The sequence below is a fragment of the Gymnoscopelus microlampas genome, assembly GCF_963454915.1.
Source record: "Gymnoscopelus microlampas genome assembly, chromosome: 15".
Classification (NCBI taxonomy): domain Eukaryota; kingdom Metazoa; phylum Chordata; class Actinopteri; order Myctophiformes; family Myctophidae; genus Gymnoscopelus; species Gymnoscopelus microlampas.
The window spans coordinates 46293207-46310482 of NC_139952.1; the positions used below are offsets into that span (position 1 = coordinate 46293207).

Consider the following 17276-nt stretch of genomic DNA (forward strand, 5'->3'; position numbering starts at 1 on the left):
CTGAGCAGACCTAGTACATACAGGCCTGTGAATGACAAAGAAATGTGTGTCATACTTATGAATGAATGAAGGTCAGGGTATTATCTTACATGTTACGTTGTGATACTATTTAGCCTCTGTCATTCATTGCATTGCATGCTGTTCAATGTGTCGACCTTGTTGGCCTTGCTGTGTTCACACATTGTAGTATCAGGAGGACCCTGACCTCTAGGGACGAGGAGGGCCGCATTAAGACCCCTCAGGGCCGTGGAACACCACAAAAATCAAAGCCCCCCCCCAGTCGCGTAATTTCACGCACATGCGCACAACCTGCGCGCGTGCGCTTAATTTTTAGAGTCTAATCCGGGTCTAATTCGGTCTAATTCGGGTCTAATTCGGTTCTATTTGACCAATATAAATCAACATTTTTTCTTTAAATACACAAAAATTAAATACACAATTCTCACAGGGGTGAGAATTGTGTATTTAATAGCCCTGCAGGCTGCGGGCCGTGGAACACCAGTTCCACTAAGTTCCGCGGTTAATGCGGCCCTGGGGACGAGGAGGCTCTCTCTGACCGCCCAGAGATCTAATCTCAACCCAAACTGTTTTGTTTGTTTCTCTTTGTTTATGTTATCGATCAATCATGTACCGATACGTCTGTAAACACCATTATAACTCCCACGACATAACTGCACATGCCTCGATTTGATAACTGTCTGTTACTGTAACTGTCGGTTTAAAGTCAATTTAGGTCATCATGTAAACATGGTTGTTAAGTAAAAGCTCCGTCAGTCTTATGTATGAATGTGACACAGATTTCACCTGCAACTCGAAGCTCCACGCGTTACCGGCGCGCAGTCGTGTAAAGTAACTAAGTACATTTACTCAAGTACTGCACTAAGTAAAGTACACTTTTGAGGAATTGTTACTTAACTGGAGTGTTTCCAATTGTCAATACTTTTACTTCTGGTCCACTACATCTCAGAGGCAATTGATTGATTGATTGATTGAATATTTTATTAGGCAAAAAAATGCAAAACACTGACAGCACAGTTACATTTAAAATACTTTGTCTAACAGGTCCCTTCATGAAAGTCCTTGCGGTCTTGTTTCCAATGAGGGCCTTGGTATTCAATTTAGATTTAGATTATTAGTACAAAACAAGTGTTAACTACTTCAGCCATATACTATACTTAGGCTATTTGAAAATAGCCGATCTACAAGCTCACAATGCGTCGCAAAGCAATGCTTTCTCAGCTTGTAGGTCGGCTGTTTTCAAAGCATTTTTATATATTTGGAAACTTGTGAAATGGGACATTGTGCTAAATCAGTACTTTTATTTTCAGTACTTAAAGGACGACTTCACCCATTTTCAACCTATCTTACTATAATTGGTCCTCACTAATGCTCAAGATAAAATGGTACCATGTTTTCCCACCCTTCTCTGTGTCTCAGAGGAGGGCTGTGGACAGTTCAGAGTCCCGTCTACCAGTAAGGATAGGATAATTCCTTTTAACAGGTCGTTCATGAAAGTCCTTGCGGTCTTGTTTCCAATGAGAACCTGTGAGCAATTAGGGGTTAAGAGTCTTGCTCAGGGACAAATTTCATTTCATCGACACATATGCTGACCTGGCCTGGAATCGAACCCTGGGGCAACCAGGGCCTCTGGCTCCCTAGGCTCACCAACCATTCAGCTACGGCCGCCCCCACAGTGACATCATCAATGGGTAATCCAAGCTGATAGAAACTACAGGCTTTCTATTCCTGGAAAGTTGCAATGCAACAATAGAAGCCATTTTTCTAGTGTTAATAATAATGTAAATAAAAAATGTGAAATCTTGTTGGAAAAATAAATCCTGCCTAACGATGATGTCACTGGTAGACGGGTTTCTGGACTGTCCACAGCCCTACTATGAGACATAGACCGAGTAGAAAAAAAAGGTACCATTTTATCATGAGTATTAGTGAGGACCAATTATATGAAGACAGGTTGAAAATGGGTGAAGTGGTCCTTTAAGTATATTTTAATGCGAATACCTTTGTAATTAAATAGACTTTTTTGAATTCCTGACTTTTACTTGTGTAACAGAGTGTTTCTACGTTGCAGTATTGGTACTTTAACTACTTTTACTTGTGTAAAAAAAAATGTGAGTACTTCTTCCACCACTACCGGTGCGGCAGGTTTATACTCAACAGAAATATGAGCGAACCTGTCCATACAGCTCTCTGTCTCTCTGTCTGTCTCTTTCTGCTCCTGTTTCTCTCTCCTGTGACTCGCTGTGTTCTCCTGTTCCCAGCGCGGCCGTTTGTCCTCTTCTGTTCTCTCTCTCTCTCTCTCATGGGCTTCATTTACATATTACTCTAAAAAAAACGGATTGGATTTCACTTGACACCGAAATGCAAAATGCTATTTTAATCTCCCCGGCTTACGTGTAATTAAGCAGGGCGTGTGAGAGCCCATAGCGCAGTGCTGAGTCTTAGCACGTGTATGTGAGACAAATACATTATTAATAACGATAATAATGAATCCATTAAGACCGGGAATGCATCTGTGTGTAATTTTTTTTTTTCTTTGGGCTATTTTTGGGGGGAAAAAATCTTAAATTCATGCAAATCTTTGAATATATATTTTTAAAGCGAACATTTGTAATTAAAGTAACGTTTGTTCTTTGCTTCTGGGGGATTCTACAAATACCTTCTAAATTCTAACAGGTGTTTTTGAAAAAAACGTATGTTTCTATAATATCAGTGGTTCTCAAACGTTTTTCATTCAAAGATTCAAAAAGATTCATAGATTTGCACTCATTTTCACGATTAAAAAAAAATAGCAGAACTACAGCACATTTTGATACCAATACTTACTTTTACTCAAGTACATTTAGAATTCCGGACTTTTACTTGTAACAGCATTTCTACATTGAGTACTTTCCCCACCATTGTATACAGTACAGTACTGTTTCAATGGTGATATATACAGGCAACAATCTAGGGTGAACTGGTCCGTTTACAGTAGCAGACAAATAGGAGGTTATTTCTTATTTCAATCACATTGAACTGTTAACTTCATCTGTGTGTGTGTGTGTGTGTGTGTGTGTGTGTGTGTGTGTGTGTGTGTGTGTGTGTGTGTGTGTGTGTGTGTGTGTGCACACACACACGTCCGGTGAGGTAGCAAGTATGTGGCATTGTTCCTATGAAGGTGTGTTAAGCCTGAAACGTATAATCATTACACTTACTGCAACAATAGGCCCTTTATGTGAGGCTTATGGACAACCTGTGCATCTCACTGTCCTGAGAGACACTGTTCTGCATCCCAGTGTCCTGACCAGTGTTGCCAGAGTTTTGTGAGAGAAACAAGCCATGTCACGTCTAAACCCTAACCCTGTGGGGGTCCTATAATATAACCCTATTGTACATCAGCTAATGGAACCGATCTACAAGCTCACAATTCAGCTTCTAGATCTGCTATTTTCAAAGAAATCTGTGAGGAAAAAAAGGGAAATATTTGGAATGTTTTTGAAAAATGGACACGACACAAATCTTGTATGGGGGGTACACAACATATTTTCAGATGGGGGGGTACCCCGAAAATGCATAACCCTAACCCTAATGCATTAATATGGGGCTTCTTGACATGAAAGTGTTTGAGAACCACTGGTGTAAACATATAGGAAGCAAAAACAAATAAGCAACAACTACACTTTAGAAACAAGCCCCCCCCCCCCCCCCCCACAATATATGTTTTTACAAGCAACTTTACAGAAGAACAAGCCCAAAGGTTCTTATAATAAGCAGACATGGCAACACTGAGCGTCCTGACACAGTGTCCTGTCATACAATGTTCTCCCAGTCAGTTCACACAGGGATACACAACTCTGTTACCCTGTGAGAGCAGTGGCGGAAAGTAACTAAGTACTTTTACTTCTACCCCACTACGTCTCAGAGGAAAATATTGTACTGTTACTCCACTACAATTATTTGATAACTTTAGTTACTAGTTACTTTGTAGATTTTGATTATTATTACAAAAGATACATTAACCCCTTAAGCTGTATTTAAACTTTGGCTATTTGAAAATAGCAGATCTACAAGCCCACAACAGAGCTTGTAGATCTGCTATTTTCAAAATATTTGTATACATTTTAGATATTCGATAACTTTGTGAAACGAGACAGTCTGCATAATGAGTACTTTTACTTTTTGTACTTTAAGTCGTGACGTCTGACCCGAACCCAGCACAGAAGACAGAGGCAGTTCAACGCTTAAAGCACAATTTATTTAAGGGAAATCAACAATTTTCAGTTCAGGGAGGGAAAACAAACTTAAATTCTTCCCCAGTCAGTCAGGGGTTACAGTACGGTATGTTTGACGGTGAAACAGAGCAGGCCTCACCAACACTCGCACGTTGCCTATGAAGTAAAAGAAACATAACATGAGCCTCGTAATCCAACACAACATTCACATATAATAACACTGAGGAATGGGTGGAGTGTATCGCTTTCATCCAAACGGGAAGTGAGTAAAATCCTCAACATATTCTTCACGACCGTGGCCTCAGAGTTAGTTGAAAAACTACCCCCTCACTCTGGGAGTCATGGTGGAGAGTATGTTGATTCATTTTACGATAAACAGGGTGTACGCAAAGATGATTTTAAACTCTCCCCTGTGTCAACAGATGAGGTGTTTAAAAAATTGAGTGCACTCCAACAACACAGAGCCACAGGTCCCGACAACATCCCCGCTAAATTTCTAAAAGACTCAGCCGCCTCCATTGCCCCAATCATTACCCACATAATAAACCTCTCCATCATACAGGGACGGGTCCCTAACGACTTCAAAAAAGCAAGAGTGACCCCTCTGTACAAAAAAGGAAACCAATTAGACCCTGGCAACTACCGCCCTATTTCTATTCTTAGCTCCATCTTGAAAGTCATGGAAAAAATAGTCTATGAACAGGTTGATAAGTACCTTGCCGAAAAAAATCTAATTTACGAATTCCAATCTGGTTTCAGAACAAACCACTCCACTGACACATGCCTTCTCTATTTGAACGACTCTATCAAACAAGATGTCGACAAGGACAAATATTGCGGCATGGTCATGCTGGACCTCCAGAAGGCTTTTGACACCGTTAATCACCCAATTATGATCAATAAGCTCAAAGCAATTGGCTTTGATGACACGTCGGTGAACTGGATGAGATCCTACCTGGAAGGGAGGGAGCAAGTGGTGGAAGTAAACGGCACCCAGTCCCCTCCCCTCCCAGTGACTTGTGGTGTTCCTCAAGGAAGCATACTAGGACCACTACTGTTCCTGATATATGTGAATGATATGTCCTCAGCTTGCGACTGCAAACTGTTCCTGTTCGCAGATGACTCGGCTCTGCTGGTCTCGGACAGGGACAGGCTGCAGGTTGAGAAAACTCTCAGCACTGAACTCAACAAGATCTGCATCTGGCTCTCCGACAACAAACTCTCATTACACCTGGGTAAAACTGAATCCATCCTCTTTGGGTCCAACCCTAACCTTAGAAAGGCTGAGAGTTTCACGATCAAAGTGGGTGAAAATGTTATCACAAGAAAGGAGGAAATTACCTACCTGGGTTCCATTTTGGAGGCAAACCTCTCAGGTGACAAAAACGCTGAAAAGACGATCAAAAAGGTCCACAAAATAACACGGAGGATGTGGAGGCTTGTTCGTAAAGTCAGTAAGAATACTCTGAAGATTCTTGTAGGGGCCCTCATACAAGGTCATTATGATTATGCATGCACTTCATGGTATCACAACACCTCCAAGGCCCTAAAAACAAGGCTCCAAACATCCCAAAACAAACTTGTAAGGCTACTTCTTGGCCTCAATTACAAAGCCCATCTAACCCATGCCCATTTTGCTAGGCTTGGATGGCTTAGGGTTGAGGACAGAGTACAGCAACTTGCTATGGGCCTGGTCTTTAAGATACACCACAACATTGGGATCCCCCTGTATTTGTCAAAATACTTCCAAAATGTTAATCAAGTCCATGATCATAACACCAGAGGCAGCTCCACAAACCATGTTCAACCCAGATTTGGCACAACAAAGGGAATGAACTCTTTCTCATGCTATTCATCTAAAATGTGGAATGCCCTACCAAAAGGAGTAAAGGAGTGTAAAACCCTACTTACTTTCAAAAATGCCCTAAAGATACACCTTCAGGAGGCTGCAATTCAAAAATGGCCCCTGTCCAAGTCCTAACCTACCCCATGTCCTAACCTAACCTACCCCCCCCCCTCTCTTTCTTTTTTGTACATATTTTTCACCCTTCATACTTCATACCAGTAACCTGTAAACTGATTGTATGACATTCTGTATAGTAGTGTGTATAAGAGTATGTCTCTTATATGTCAACATGATTTGTGTGCATGGGGATCTCATCTTAAACAAGCTACGTGCTTAACTGAGCTATCCAGTTTAGTAGACCTTGTATTGCGAATTTGTACTTCCATGTACTGTTATGTACTGCCATGTACTGTTCTCATGTCTTACTAAATAAAGTACATCAATCAATCAAAACCGCCCGGACGACGGAGTTTCCCCTCAGGCAGCTAGGGTCAGCAGTGAGTGAGTGAGCAGCCTTTGTAAACTCAGCCCAGCTGTCTTCTGATTGACCAGCACGCAGGTGTCCTCACTTCCAACTGATTGAGGATGCAGAGTGGCACATAGCTGCCCCTCAACCAGTTGCCCTAGCCTAGGGCATCCATGGGCAACTGGCGGCACCGGGGGCCACATGCGGCCCCCACCTTCACTTAATGCGGCTCCGCAGGTTAATAACAGGTTAATAATTGGAATACTGATATATTATTGAATTCAGCTGTTTACAATTCCAAACATGCAAACATGGCCCGCTTTAATTACTTCAGTCTATATTAGTAGCTTAATGACTAGTATTACAATTCTATTTTCTTTTTTTATGTCCAATGTATTTGTATTTAAGTTCATAAAGCTAACATAAGTATAACTAAATGCATTTGACATTAAATGAATGTTACTTTTCAGGATTCCGATTCAAAAATAGCACGAAAAAAAAATCAGGATTCCAAATCAAAAATAGCCGATCTATGCGACGCGTTTTGACCTTGTAGATCGGCTATTTTTGCTATTTTTGTGTGACATAGAATGGCAGTAAGTAAGTCTAAGTAAGTACGGCATTAATTTAAGAAAAATACGGAGGTGTCTGCCCGACAGTATATGCAATGTGGCCCTCTGGAGTGAGTGTGGAAATATAGTGGCCCTCTACATCAACAAAGTTGCATCACCCAGATTCGCCATTTGGGGCTTTTACAGTTACAGCTGTTTTTCTGAAAATCCCAAACAGGGGACAAGCGGATGGCTTCCTGTTTTTTTTGGAACGACGTCACATCCATAGACATATAAAGGTAGACGCCTCGTTTGGCTCTGAAGTGTATGTATGGCGGACGCACTTCCGCTTCTGGGGGGGCAGCTGGAAATTTCCGCGTGCGTCACAGAAGGGGGCGTTCAGTAGGCCAATCAGAGGCAGGTGGGGGCGGGACAACTAGATTCTGACAAGTCCTGGAAAAGACGCGCTGTGGTTGGTCAGTGGTCAACACGCTGTGATTGGCCAGTGCCCGTTCCCCACCGGAAATATGGTGGCCACCATACCAAGCATGTCGCTCCAATGAACTGCAGAGGCCAATGAGGTATCTAGGTTTCTATATCTGTGGTCACATCCACATTCTACTTCTTTGAGTGACGATCGATCATTCCAAAGCTGTGTTAGTGGAATTCCTTGTGGAATTTTCCCCCAAAAAATGAAAGAACGCATCAATGCGATCTTGGCCATCAATGTGTTAAAAGTTCTCTCACTTTGTTCCACAGGTTCAACACCTCCCCCTCCCCCTCCCACCTCTCCTCTCCTGTCCTCACCCCCGTGACCCTGTGACACCCCCGCTGACCCCCCCTCTCCAGCCATGGCTCACCGCTCTCAGAGCTCCTCGGTTGGGGACAACCCCATGTGTCCTAACTACCTGCCTCCACACTACAAAGAGGAGTATCGCCTGGCCATCGACGCTCTGGTAGAGCACGACTTACAGGTACGCATTACTGGCTGGAAAAAAATCAAATTACATGGATCTCAGTGCAGTGTTGCCAGATAGGAGATGTTAACAAGCCATTAAGACCCGAGGAAGGATCTGTGTCACTTTTTCATTTGAGCTAAGAAAGCATTATTTTACACTTTGGGCTATTCAAAAATAGCAGATATACAAGCTCATGCCGCGCTATGAGCTTGTAGATGTGCTATTTTTGAAAAAAATCGAGAAAATGTTTGCAAATTAATATATTTATATTCTTTTAAAGCTAACATTTGTAACTCAAATCTTTGCTTCTGCGGGGGTCCCTGGAACAACATATTTTAGATCGGGGGGTCCGCGGTCAAATACATATCATTTTGGGGGTCCTTGACATGAAAACGTTTGAGGACCACTGATATAGAAACATAGGTATTTCAGAAAACTGTTGGGATTTAGAAGACATTTTGTAGAAATCGGCTTCAGGTCTTAATGGGTTAAATGATCGTACCGGAGGCTTAAAACGAAAACAGCCAAAAAATATATATGTGTAAATATGTAATTTCACAACATTTTTTTTATTCTACGTAAGAAACAACCTGGTTTGAGACTCTTATAAGAGACAAAAAGACATCACATTTATGCTGCGTGGAAGCAGGCAGCTAACGGGACCTTACACAAATAAAAGCCTGAAACTGGACTGTAAAGACGCGACTGGTGTTTTTAATTTATTTTCAAAAGCCAAACCGGTTCCCGAATCAGCAGCAGCAGCCAGGGGATTTAGTAAACATCACACACTTTTTTGTGATAATATGGCGAGATTGGCGACATTATCGTATAATTGGGCATTTTGGGAATTATTGACCGTACATCGTACGGTGGGCACAATTACCGTACATCTGGTGACACTGAGCTCGGGAGACTTTATTTATTTGCCAGGGACAATGCAAATTATAAGATGGTTATGAGTTACATACTGTAGACATGCTTAGGTGGCCAGCCTAGCTTCATGTGGCCAGCATAGTTGTGACATCAGTCGACAGTATGACGTATCTATCTACAGGATGGTACAGTTTGGTCAAGTATAGAAAGGTTTTAGCTCGATCAGAGAATTATAAAATTCAGGTTAGATATTTCCAAAAGTTTAAGTTTCCAAAAACATTAACTTTGGCCTGCTGTCATGGCTTTTGGTCCAGCGGTTTGCGAGAGAACTCCGGACACACACACACACATACACACACACACACACACACACACACACACACACACACACGGTATGTCTAGACTCCTGCTAAACTCCTGCAGAGCCATGCTGAGCATCACAGTGTGTTGCAATGTGACGTGTTGGTGTTGTGAGCTCATAATTGCCTGTAATGACACAGAACACAGGCTGAGGAACCCAATAGAACAGAACAGGGCGCCACTCACTCACTTCTCCATTCAACTCAATGGACGCGTGGCCCCGCCCTGTTATTTAGCCGCCCTGCTGTCACCTTGAATGGTGTTCTTCTCGCTTTGTAGTATTTGTAGTATTCACCATGTGCCTGTCTGTCTGTCTGTCTGTCTGTCTGTCTAGTGGTGGAAAAAGTACTCAAATTCTTTACTTAAGTAAAAGTACCAATACTGCAATATAAAAAATACTCTGTTACAAGTAAAAGTCCAGAATAAAAAATGTACTTGAGTAGAAGTACAAAAGTATTGGCATCAAAATGTACTTAAAGTACCAAAAGTAAAAGTGCTAAATATTTGAAAATAGCCGATCTACAAGCTCACAGCGCGTCGCGATGCGACGCGTTGTGAGCTTGTAGATCTGCTATTTTCAAATAGCCTAGGTATAAAATAGGGCTAAAGTGGTTAATGTATGTTTCATTATATCATAATTGATACCTGAAAAGTAACTAGTGACTAAAGTTTTCAAGTAAATGTAGTGGAGTAAAAGTACAATATTTGCCTCTGAGATGTAGTGGAGTAGAAGTAAAAGTATTGGAAATTGGAAATACTCAAGTGAAGTACAAACACCTCAAAATTGTACTTAAGTACAGTACTTAAGTAAATGTACTTAGTTACTTTCCTCCACTGTGTCTGTCTGCCTGCCTGTCTGTCTGTCTGTCATGGTCCCTTCACCATGTACCTGTCTGTCTCTTCAGGGTTACTATGAGTTCCTGCAGAGCTCTGACCAGGCAGAGTTCCTGTGTCGTCCTGAGATCGACCACATCAAAGCCACACTGCAGGCCCCGGCCAGCCAGCAGCAGCAGACCCAGCCCGGGGTCCCTGAGCTGACCTATCACCCCGAGGGAGGGGGAGGGGGGGTCCCCGACACGGACGGCTCCTCGGACACCTACTGGCCCATGCATTCGGACATAGCGGCGCCGGGCCTGGACCTGGGCTGGCCTCTGCAGCAGCACAGCTTCATCGGCCCCACGGAGGTCACCACGCTGGTCAACCCCTCGGACCCCGACATGCCCAGCATCAAGATGCAGGCCAGGAGGCTCATCAAGGACGCCCAGCATGTGAGTACATTACATTACATTACATTACATTACATTACATTACAGTCATTTAGCAGACACTTTTATCCAAAGCGACTTACAATAAGTGTATTCAACATAGGTAGGGAACGAAACTACTAATCACCAGAAGTCTTAAGTGCATTTTCTGCAAAAACAAGCAACCAAGAGTATACCTAGCGCTAAGGTAAAGGTGCAATATATCAGCTACCTACTTTCTTAAACAGATGAGAGAAAATAGCAAAATCAAATGAGCATGAGCTAAGACAAATAAGTGTATCGACTAAACAAGATCCAATAAAACAATACAACAATAAAACAAGCGTTCGTACAACTAGTTAACAACAAGTAGGCCAGGCAGAGAGGAAGGGTAGTGTTTGGGCAGAAAGATGGGCAGTGACTCTGCTGTCCTGACATCAGTGGGAAGTTCATTCCACCACTGTGGGGCTAGAACAGAAAAAAGTTGTGACCGTGTGGATCGGCCAGAAGGACCCTTGAGTGAAGAGACAATCAGTCGCCCCGAGGTGGCAGACCGAAGTGGTCGGGCAGGGGTGTAAGCATCGACCATAGCCCGGAGGTAAGAAGGAGCTGTTCCTTTCACTGCCCTATAGGCTAGCACCAGGGTTTTATGTACTGGGGGTGGCAGCAGTTCATCTAATTTAATCGGCTATTGACAAAATAATAATCAATACCTTTATGAACAATATTGATTAATAATCTATCACTATTTTGGGCATGTCTTTATAGCGAAAAGACTCCAAAGAATTCCCCCAAATTCCAAGCAATCCCACAAAATGTCATAAATAGTGAAAAAAGGCGATCTACTCTACAAGCTGACATTATGTCGCATCGCAACGATTTGTGAGCTTGTAGATATGCTATCTTCACTATTTTTGCACACAAAATATAGAATTAAAGCCGGCCTGAGCAAGCAGCCAGGCTCCATTAGCCCAATGGTAAAAAAGTCAGCACTTGCGCAGGAAGCTGGGTTCAAATGGGTAGAAGAGGAAAGTTTTTCATCAATTTGTTAAGATATCATATCTTTATATATATGTAAAGCTTATGATTATTTGTTTAATCGAAACATCCAGTAAATAATGGACCGTTCTGAGCCCATTAAGCCACTTACACTTTGGCTATTTTTTGAAAATCGAGAAAATGTGTGCAAATTAATATATTTATATTCTTTTAAAGCCAAAGTGCAGCCCTGAGTGAGGGAGAGGGAAGGGCACCAGAGAGGGGGGGGGAGGAGGGGGGGAGGGATATTTTAAAACCTGCATGTCTGGTTCTCTGTGGATTCTCTCTCACCCAAAGCAGACAGACATGAGAGAATGGCATTTCAAAGACAAAATGTCACATTTTATTACCGTCTATTAGTCATGTCAGAAAAAACTCATTATATGACGTTAATGCATGTCAATATTATGGTTTCTAAGTACAGTGTTAAAGGAGATGTAAGCCATATTTTTTTTGATTAAAACAAAAAGTGTTAAAGCTCTATATTGTGATCATAACAGTGGTCTCTTTGTCTCTCTCCAGCTCTTTAGCTAAACAAAAGTACATTTTCAGGTGGCTCGCCGATTTCGTCCAATCAGGAGAGAGAACCCATTTATCTCCTGATTGGTTGAAATGGGTATCCTCCTGACCTGAAAATGTATTTTATCTGTTCACTAAAGAGCTGGAGAGACGGGGGAAACCCCTGATACTGAACAAAACACTCCTGCTCTTGCACTCAGCAATGATAACTACAGTATGGGAATAAAATAGAGCTATAGAGTACAGAAGTCCTGACGTCACTCGTTCATCCCCTGGTTCATAAAGTAATTTCTCTATGGAGAATAACATCATAGAATCGTCTCATATAAGAATTGTGGTCCAAAAATAAACAAACTGTCTCGGTGATATTGTCAGGGAGGAGGTTCTGTATCGTTTATGATAGTCAGTCACTTACATTTGATCTGGAGAAAATGTAACTAATTCGGTGGAAGTAACATTATCGTTTTCTCACCGTCAGTTGATGCTTCATATCCATTAGAGTCAAACCGCCGGGATCATTTGTTTATTTTTGGAACACAGTTCTTATTTGACGCGATATTAAACACGTCTATGGGGATTCAGAATGGGGGTGGAAAACCGCAAAGCAGGTACTGGCAGGTAGGATGTGTAAATTACGTCAGACTTTACATAATTTAAAACGAAACAAACATGGAGTTAAATGGGCCTGATAAATGAAGGGCTGGTACTGTAGCATCACATTGTGTTTTAAGCAGCGGTTCATGCAACGAAGGCACGTTGATGCTATCGTTCCAAAACTTCCCCCCATTTGCACGTCAGACATTTACGCTCCAATACTGTTCTGTTAGTTATGCTTCCATGGCATTGTTCCTCTCCACTCCTTCCTTCTAATGGAAAATTAAGCTTTGCTTGAACTCATATAAATAAATACTAAATGTCACCGAAGTCATCAAACCTGTTTGCCTGTGTGTGTGTGTGTGTGTGTGTGTGTGTGTGTGTGTGTGTGTGTGTGTGTGTGTGTGTGTGTGTGTGCGCGCGCGCGCGCGTGCGTGCGAGTGTCAGTCAGTCAGTCAGTCTGCCTGAACAGAGATTCCTGACCTGTGGGCCAAATCATTGACAGAATTATTGTATAGATAATATAACATTAATATAAATAATGATGTAAAATGTCATGTTCTTTAAAACCTTGAAAAAGGAGTTTTCATAAATAGGACCTTAAAGGGATAGTTCACCCCCAAAATGACTTTTTTCTATGGATCAGTCACCCCATGGAGACTTGAATTCATAGAGATTTTGTTGTTTTTGTTTAATTCCTAAGCCAATAATTTGATGACCGGCAGCGGTTCCGGTAGGAGACACAAAGAGTCTCCTTTGTGTCTCCTTCTACCAGAACCGCTGCCTACCTGGTCATCAAATTATTGGCTTAGGAATGAAACAAAAACAACAACAACAAAAAACGCTCGCTTTTTATCGCTAGATTTTCCAGTGGGCTCTGATCTGATCCAGAAGAGGTTTGGGAACCACCGTGTGTTTTTCTCTGCCTGTCAGCGTGTTATAGAGTCTGTTGTGTTTTAACTTGTACAAGGACGCCAGGCGGGGGGGGGGGGGGCGGGGGGGAAGAGAGAGAGAGAGAGAGAGAGAGAGAGAGAGAGAGAGAGAGAGAGAGAGAGAGAGAGGGGTAAATAATTGACTGCAGTTAGTGGTAATACAATGAACACACTTATTCACTGCTGCTGTGGATTAATGTTAGTTTATAATCTGTGAATACTACAGTATCTAGTATATACTTTGTCCGGGCATCCAAGCTTGGGGAACGCCCTTCCGGTGAAGCTAAGGTTAGCAACATCATGCAAGAGCCTTCATTTAAATCACTTCTGAAGACATACCTCTGTGTCAGGTGTTTTTCCTGAGTGTATTTGCTGATGATTAAATCAGTTTTCTTGTTTGCTTTGTTTGCTGTTTTTAACTTGTTTTGTAAAGAACACAAATTATTATTTTCATCAATTATTATTATCAATTTTGGGACATTTTCCAAAAAACTGAAGACATTTGTAAAGATTCGCAAACATTTTCATGATTTTTCAAAAAATAGCAGATCTACAAGCTCATAGCGCAGCACTCGTGCCGCGCTATGAGCTTGTAGATCTGATTTGAATAGCCATTTTAAAATGACACAGACGTGTTCCCGGTCTTAATGTATTAACATGGCTTTTCTGATGAGCTGACCCATGGTGCTGTTTGTCTCCAGGTCATCGGCGTGGTGATGGACATGTTTACATGTTTACATCATGTTTACATCATGTTTACATCATGTTGTTTGTCTCCAGGTCATCGCCGTGGTGATGGACATGTTTACAGACGTGGACATATTCTCGGACCTCCTGGACGCGGCGGCGCGCCACGTCCCCGTCTACATCCTATTGGACGAGCAGAACGCCCATCACTTCGTCGCCATGGCGACCAACTGCAGAGTAAACTTGGACTTGGTTCATGTGAGATACCTTCTGATTTTTTCTCTTTTTCTTAACAATATATTCAATCACATTTTAACTGGTACAGGCTGTCTCCTCAAAATACCACAATTACATCATTTATTCACCTAAGAGTCATTTGATTATTACTAAATCTCAGAGGTGGAAGAAGTACTTAGATATTTTACTTAAGTAAAAGTACAGCAATACCACAATATAAAAATACAACACAGGCTTTTACAAGTAAAAGCCTGTGTTCAAAATGTTACTTGAGTAAAAGTACAAAAGTATTGGCATCGAAATATGACCGCTGGTCATCAAATTATTAGCTTAGGAATGCGACAAAAACTAAAAAATCTCCAAATGTATTTATATCTAGTGGTTATGTAAGATTCAGAATCAGAATCAGAATCAGAATCAAACTTTATTGTCACATCACATTACAAGTAAGCAGTGGCGTGCACAGACATTTTGAGGGGCAGGTGCTCAAGTAAATTATACTTTTTTTTGTTTACTTGGTCTGCTCTTTTTTCTCTCTACACCTATACCTCTTTGCCAAAAATAGCCTTGTGGGCTTGTAGATCTGCTATTTTTGGCTAAAGTTCTCCTCAGAAAAGGGATGCTAGGTTTCGAGTGGTTATGGTAAAAAGAAAAATCATATCACATAAAGATTTGGCGGACCCCCTGTAGTAACTCTGAGGACCCCCTAGGGGTCCCTGACCCCCTGTTGAAGCACCACCTAGAGTCTATCTGTGCACGTCCCTGCAAGTAAGGTGGGTGAAATTCTTAATTGTGCAGGTTCATCATTGCAGTTAAAAAACTACAAATACTAAAGCATACACAGCTGCAGCCATACGTCGGCGCCGCCATTGTTTAAGTTTCCATCTATGATGTGTGTTTTCACAGATGATGCGCGTCAGGACGGTGGCAGGAATCACGTATTTCTGCCGGACGGGGAAGTCGTTTAAGGGACAGGTGAAGGACCGCTTCCTGCTCACTGACTGCCGGGCCGTGCTCAGTGGCAACTACAGGTACTACACCAACAGCATCTCATTTATACAGTGAAATACGTTTTGTTTATTAACAACATTCAATCCGGGAACGCATCTGTGTCACTTTAGATTTCTTTGGCTATTAAAAAAGAAGCAGATCTACAATTTTTAACTCAAATCTTAGCTTCTGGGGGTCCCTGGAACTAAATATTTTGAGATGGGGGGGGTCCGCGAACAAGTACATATCATTTTGGAGGTCCCTCACATGAAAAAAGTTTGAGAGACACTGATATTACAGTACGTTTAAAAAAAAGAAACTGTTAGGATTTAGAAGACATTTGTAGAATCCCCAGAAGCAAAGATTTGAACAAATGTTCGCGTTAAAAATATATATATATTCAAAGATTTCCACAAATTTGCACGATTCTTCTGAATATAGCAGATCTACAAGCTCATGCCGCGCTATGAGATCAGGCTATTTTTGCCAAAGAGATTTGGCGTAGGAGTTTGCACCAAATATATTTGTCGAAAATAGCCGATCTACAAGCACACATCGTGATGCCCTATCGGCTATTTTTTGGCCGAATATTCGCCTATTACGTGACATGTCCAGAAAATGGAACTCTAGGGTTCATGTGGTTAATGACGCCGTGATAAAACAACTGGGTTTAATCCCGTTATTAAACGACCGCCGTCGTCTCTCTCGCTCCTCTTCCTCCACAGTTTCATGTGGTCCTACGAGAAGATCCACCGCTGCATCGCCCACCTCTTCCTGGGCGAGCTGGTGGCCACGTTCGACGAGGAGTTCCGCATCCTGTTCGCCCAGTCGGAGCCCCTGAGCGTGGACCAGTCCCTGGTGGTCCAGCTGGCCAACTCCGAGACCAGCAGCACGACCAGCAGCAGCTACCTGAGCGGCCTGAAGAGAACCCAGTCGCTGCGCAACCCCCGCGGCTTCCTGCGGGGGCAAGGCGAGCTCCCCTCCTCCGCCCTGCCGTACGGAGGAGCGGGAGGAGACCTCGACCGGAACCCCTCGGCGCTCCCCTTCCGGAGGAACGACATGTTCCGACACTCCAGCATGGACGTGGGGGGCGGGATGGGGATGGCGGGGGGGGGGAACCCGGGCATCACCATCGGGAAGTACGCCCAGCAGCAGTTCCGCCTGCAGCAGAGCTTCCTGGAGCAGGGCCGCTCCATCGTGTCGCGGCAGATGGAGAGCTCGGCCAGCGGCTTCAAGAGGCACAGCTACGCCGAGGGAACCCAGGAGAACTACTCGTCCTCCAGGCACTTCATGAAGAGCAGGGTGATGAACAACCTGGAGGAGAGCACCACGGACTACCACAGGTATACTGTAGTGCTACGGTACTTTGTTGAGTAAATGTACTTAGTTACTTTACACCACAGACTACCACAGGTTGGGTTGGCTGCGGGTGTTCATTTCGTCGACTTAACCCTTTAAAGACCTGAGGCGATTCTTTAAAATGTTTTCTAAATCCTAACAGTTTTTTGAAAAAAAAAAAATCGAAACTTTTTTTTTTCAAGATTTTTCAAAAATAGCAGATCTACAAGCTCATAGCGCGGCACTTGGTGCCGCGCTATGAGCTTGTAGATCTGCTATTTTTTAATAGCCAAAGAAATCTTAAAGTGACACAGATGAGTTCCAGGTCTTAACTACTGTATGAAAATGTCTGTCAACTACCTTTTTTCACTGACGAAAACTAAATAAAAACTAAGCTATGATGACTAAAA

General features: G+C 42.6%; 1 protein-coding gene across 2 annotated transcripts in view; it reads left to right on the forward strand.

Annotated features, from left to right (window-relative positions):
• The window catches only part of fam83hb (family with sequence similarity 83 member Hb), a 37890-nt gene that overhangs the window by 12473 nt on the left and 8141 nt on the right, over positions 1–17276 (forward strand). For both annotated transcript variants that reach the window (XM_084081131.1, XM_084081130.1), the window contains exons 2-6: positions 7855–8069; positions 10193–10555; positions 14395–14559; positions 15445–15569; positions 16254–16871. In XM_084081131.1, coding sequence (XP_083937257.1) covers positions 7947–8069; positions 10193–10555; positions 14395–14559; positions 15445–15569; positions 16254–16871 — 1394 coding nt within the window. In that variant the 5' untranslated portion in view covers positions 7855–7946. The remainder of the gene's footprint in view (positions 1–7854; positions 8070–10192; positions 10556–14394; positions 14560–15444; positions 15570–16253; positions 16872–17276) is intronic.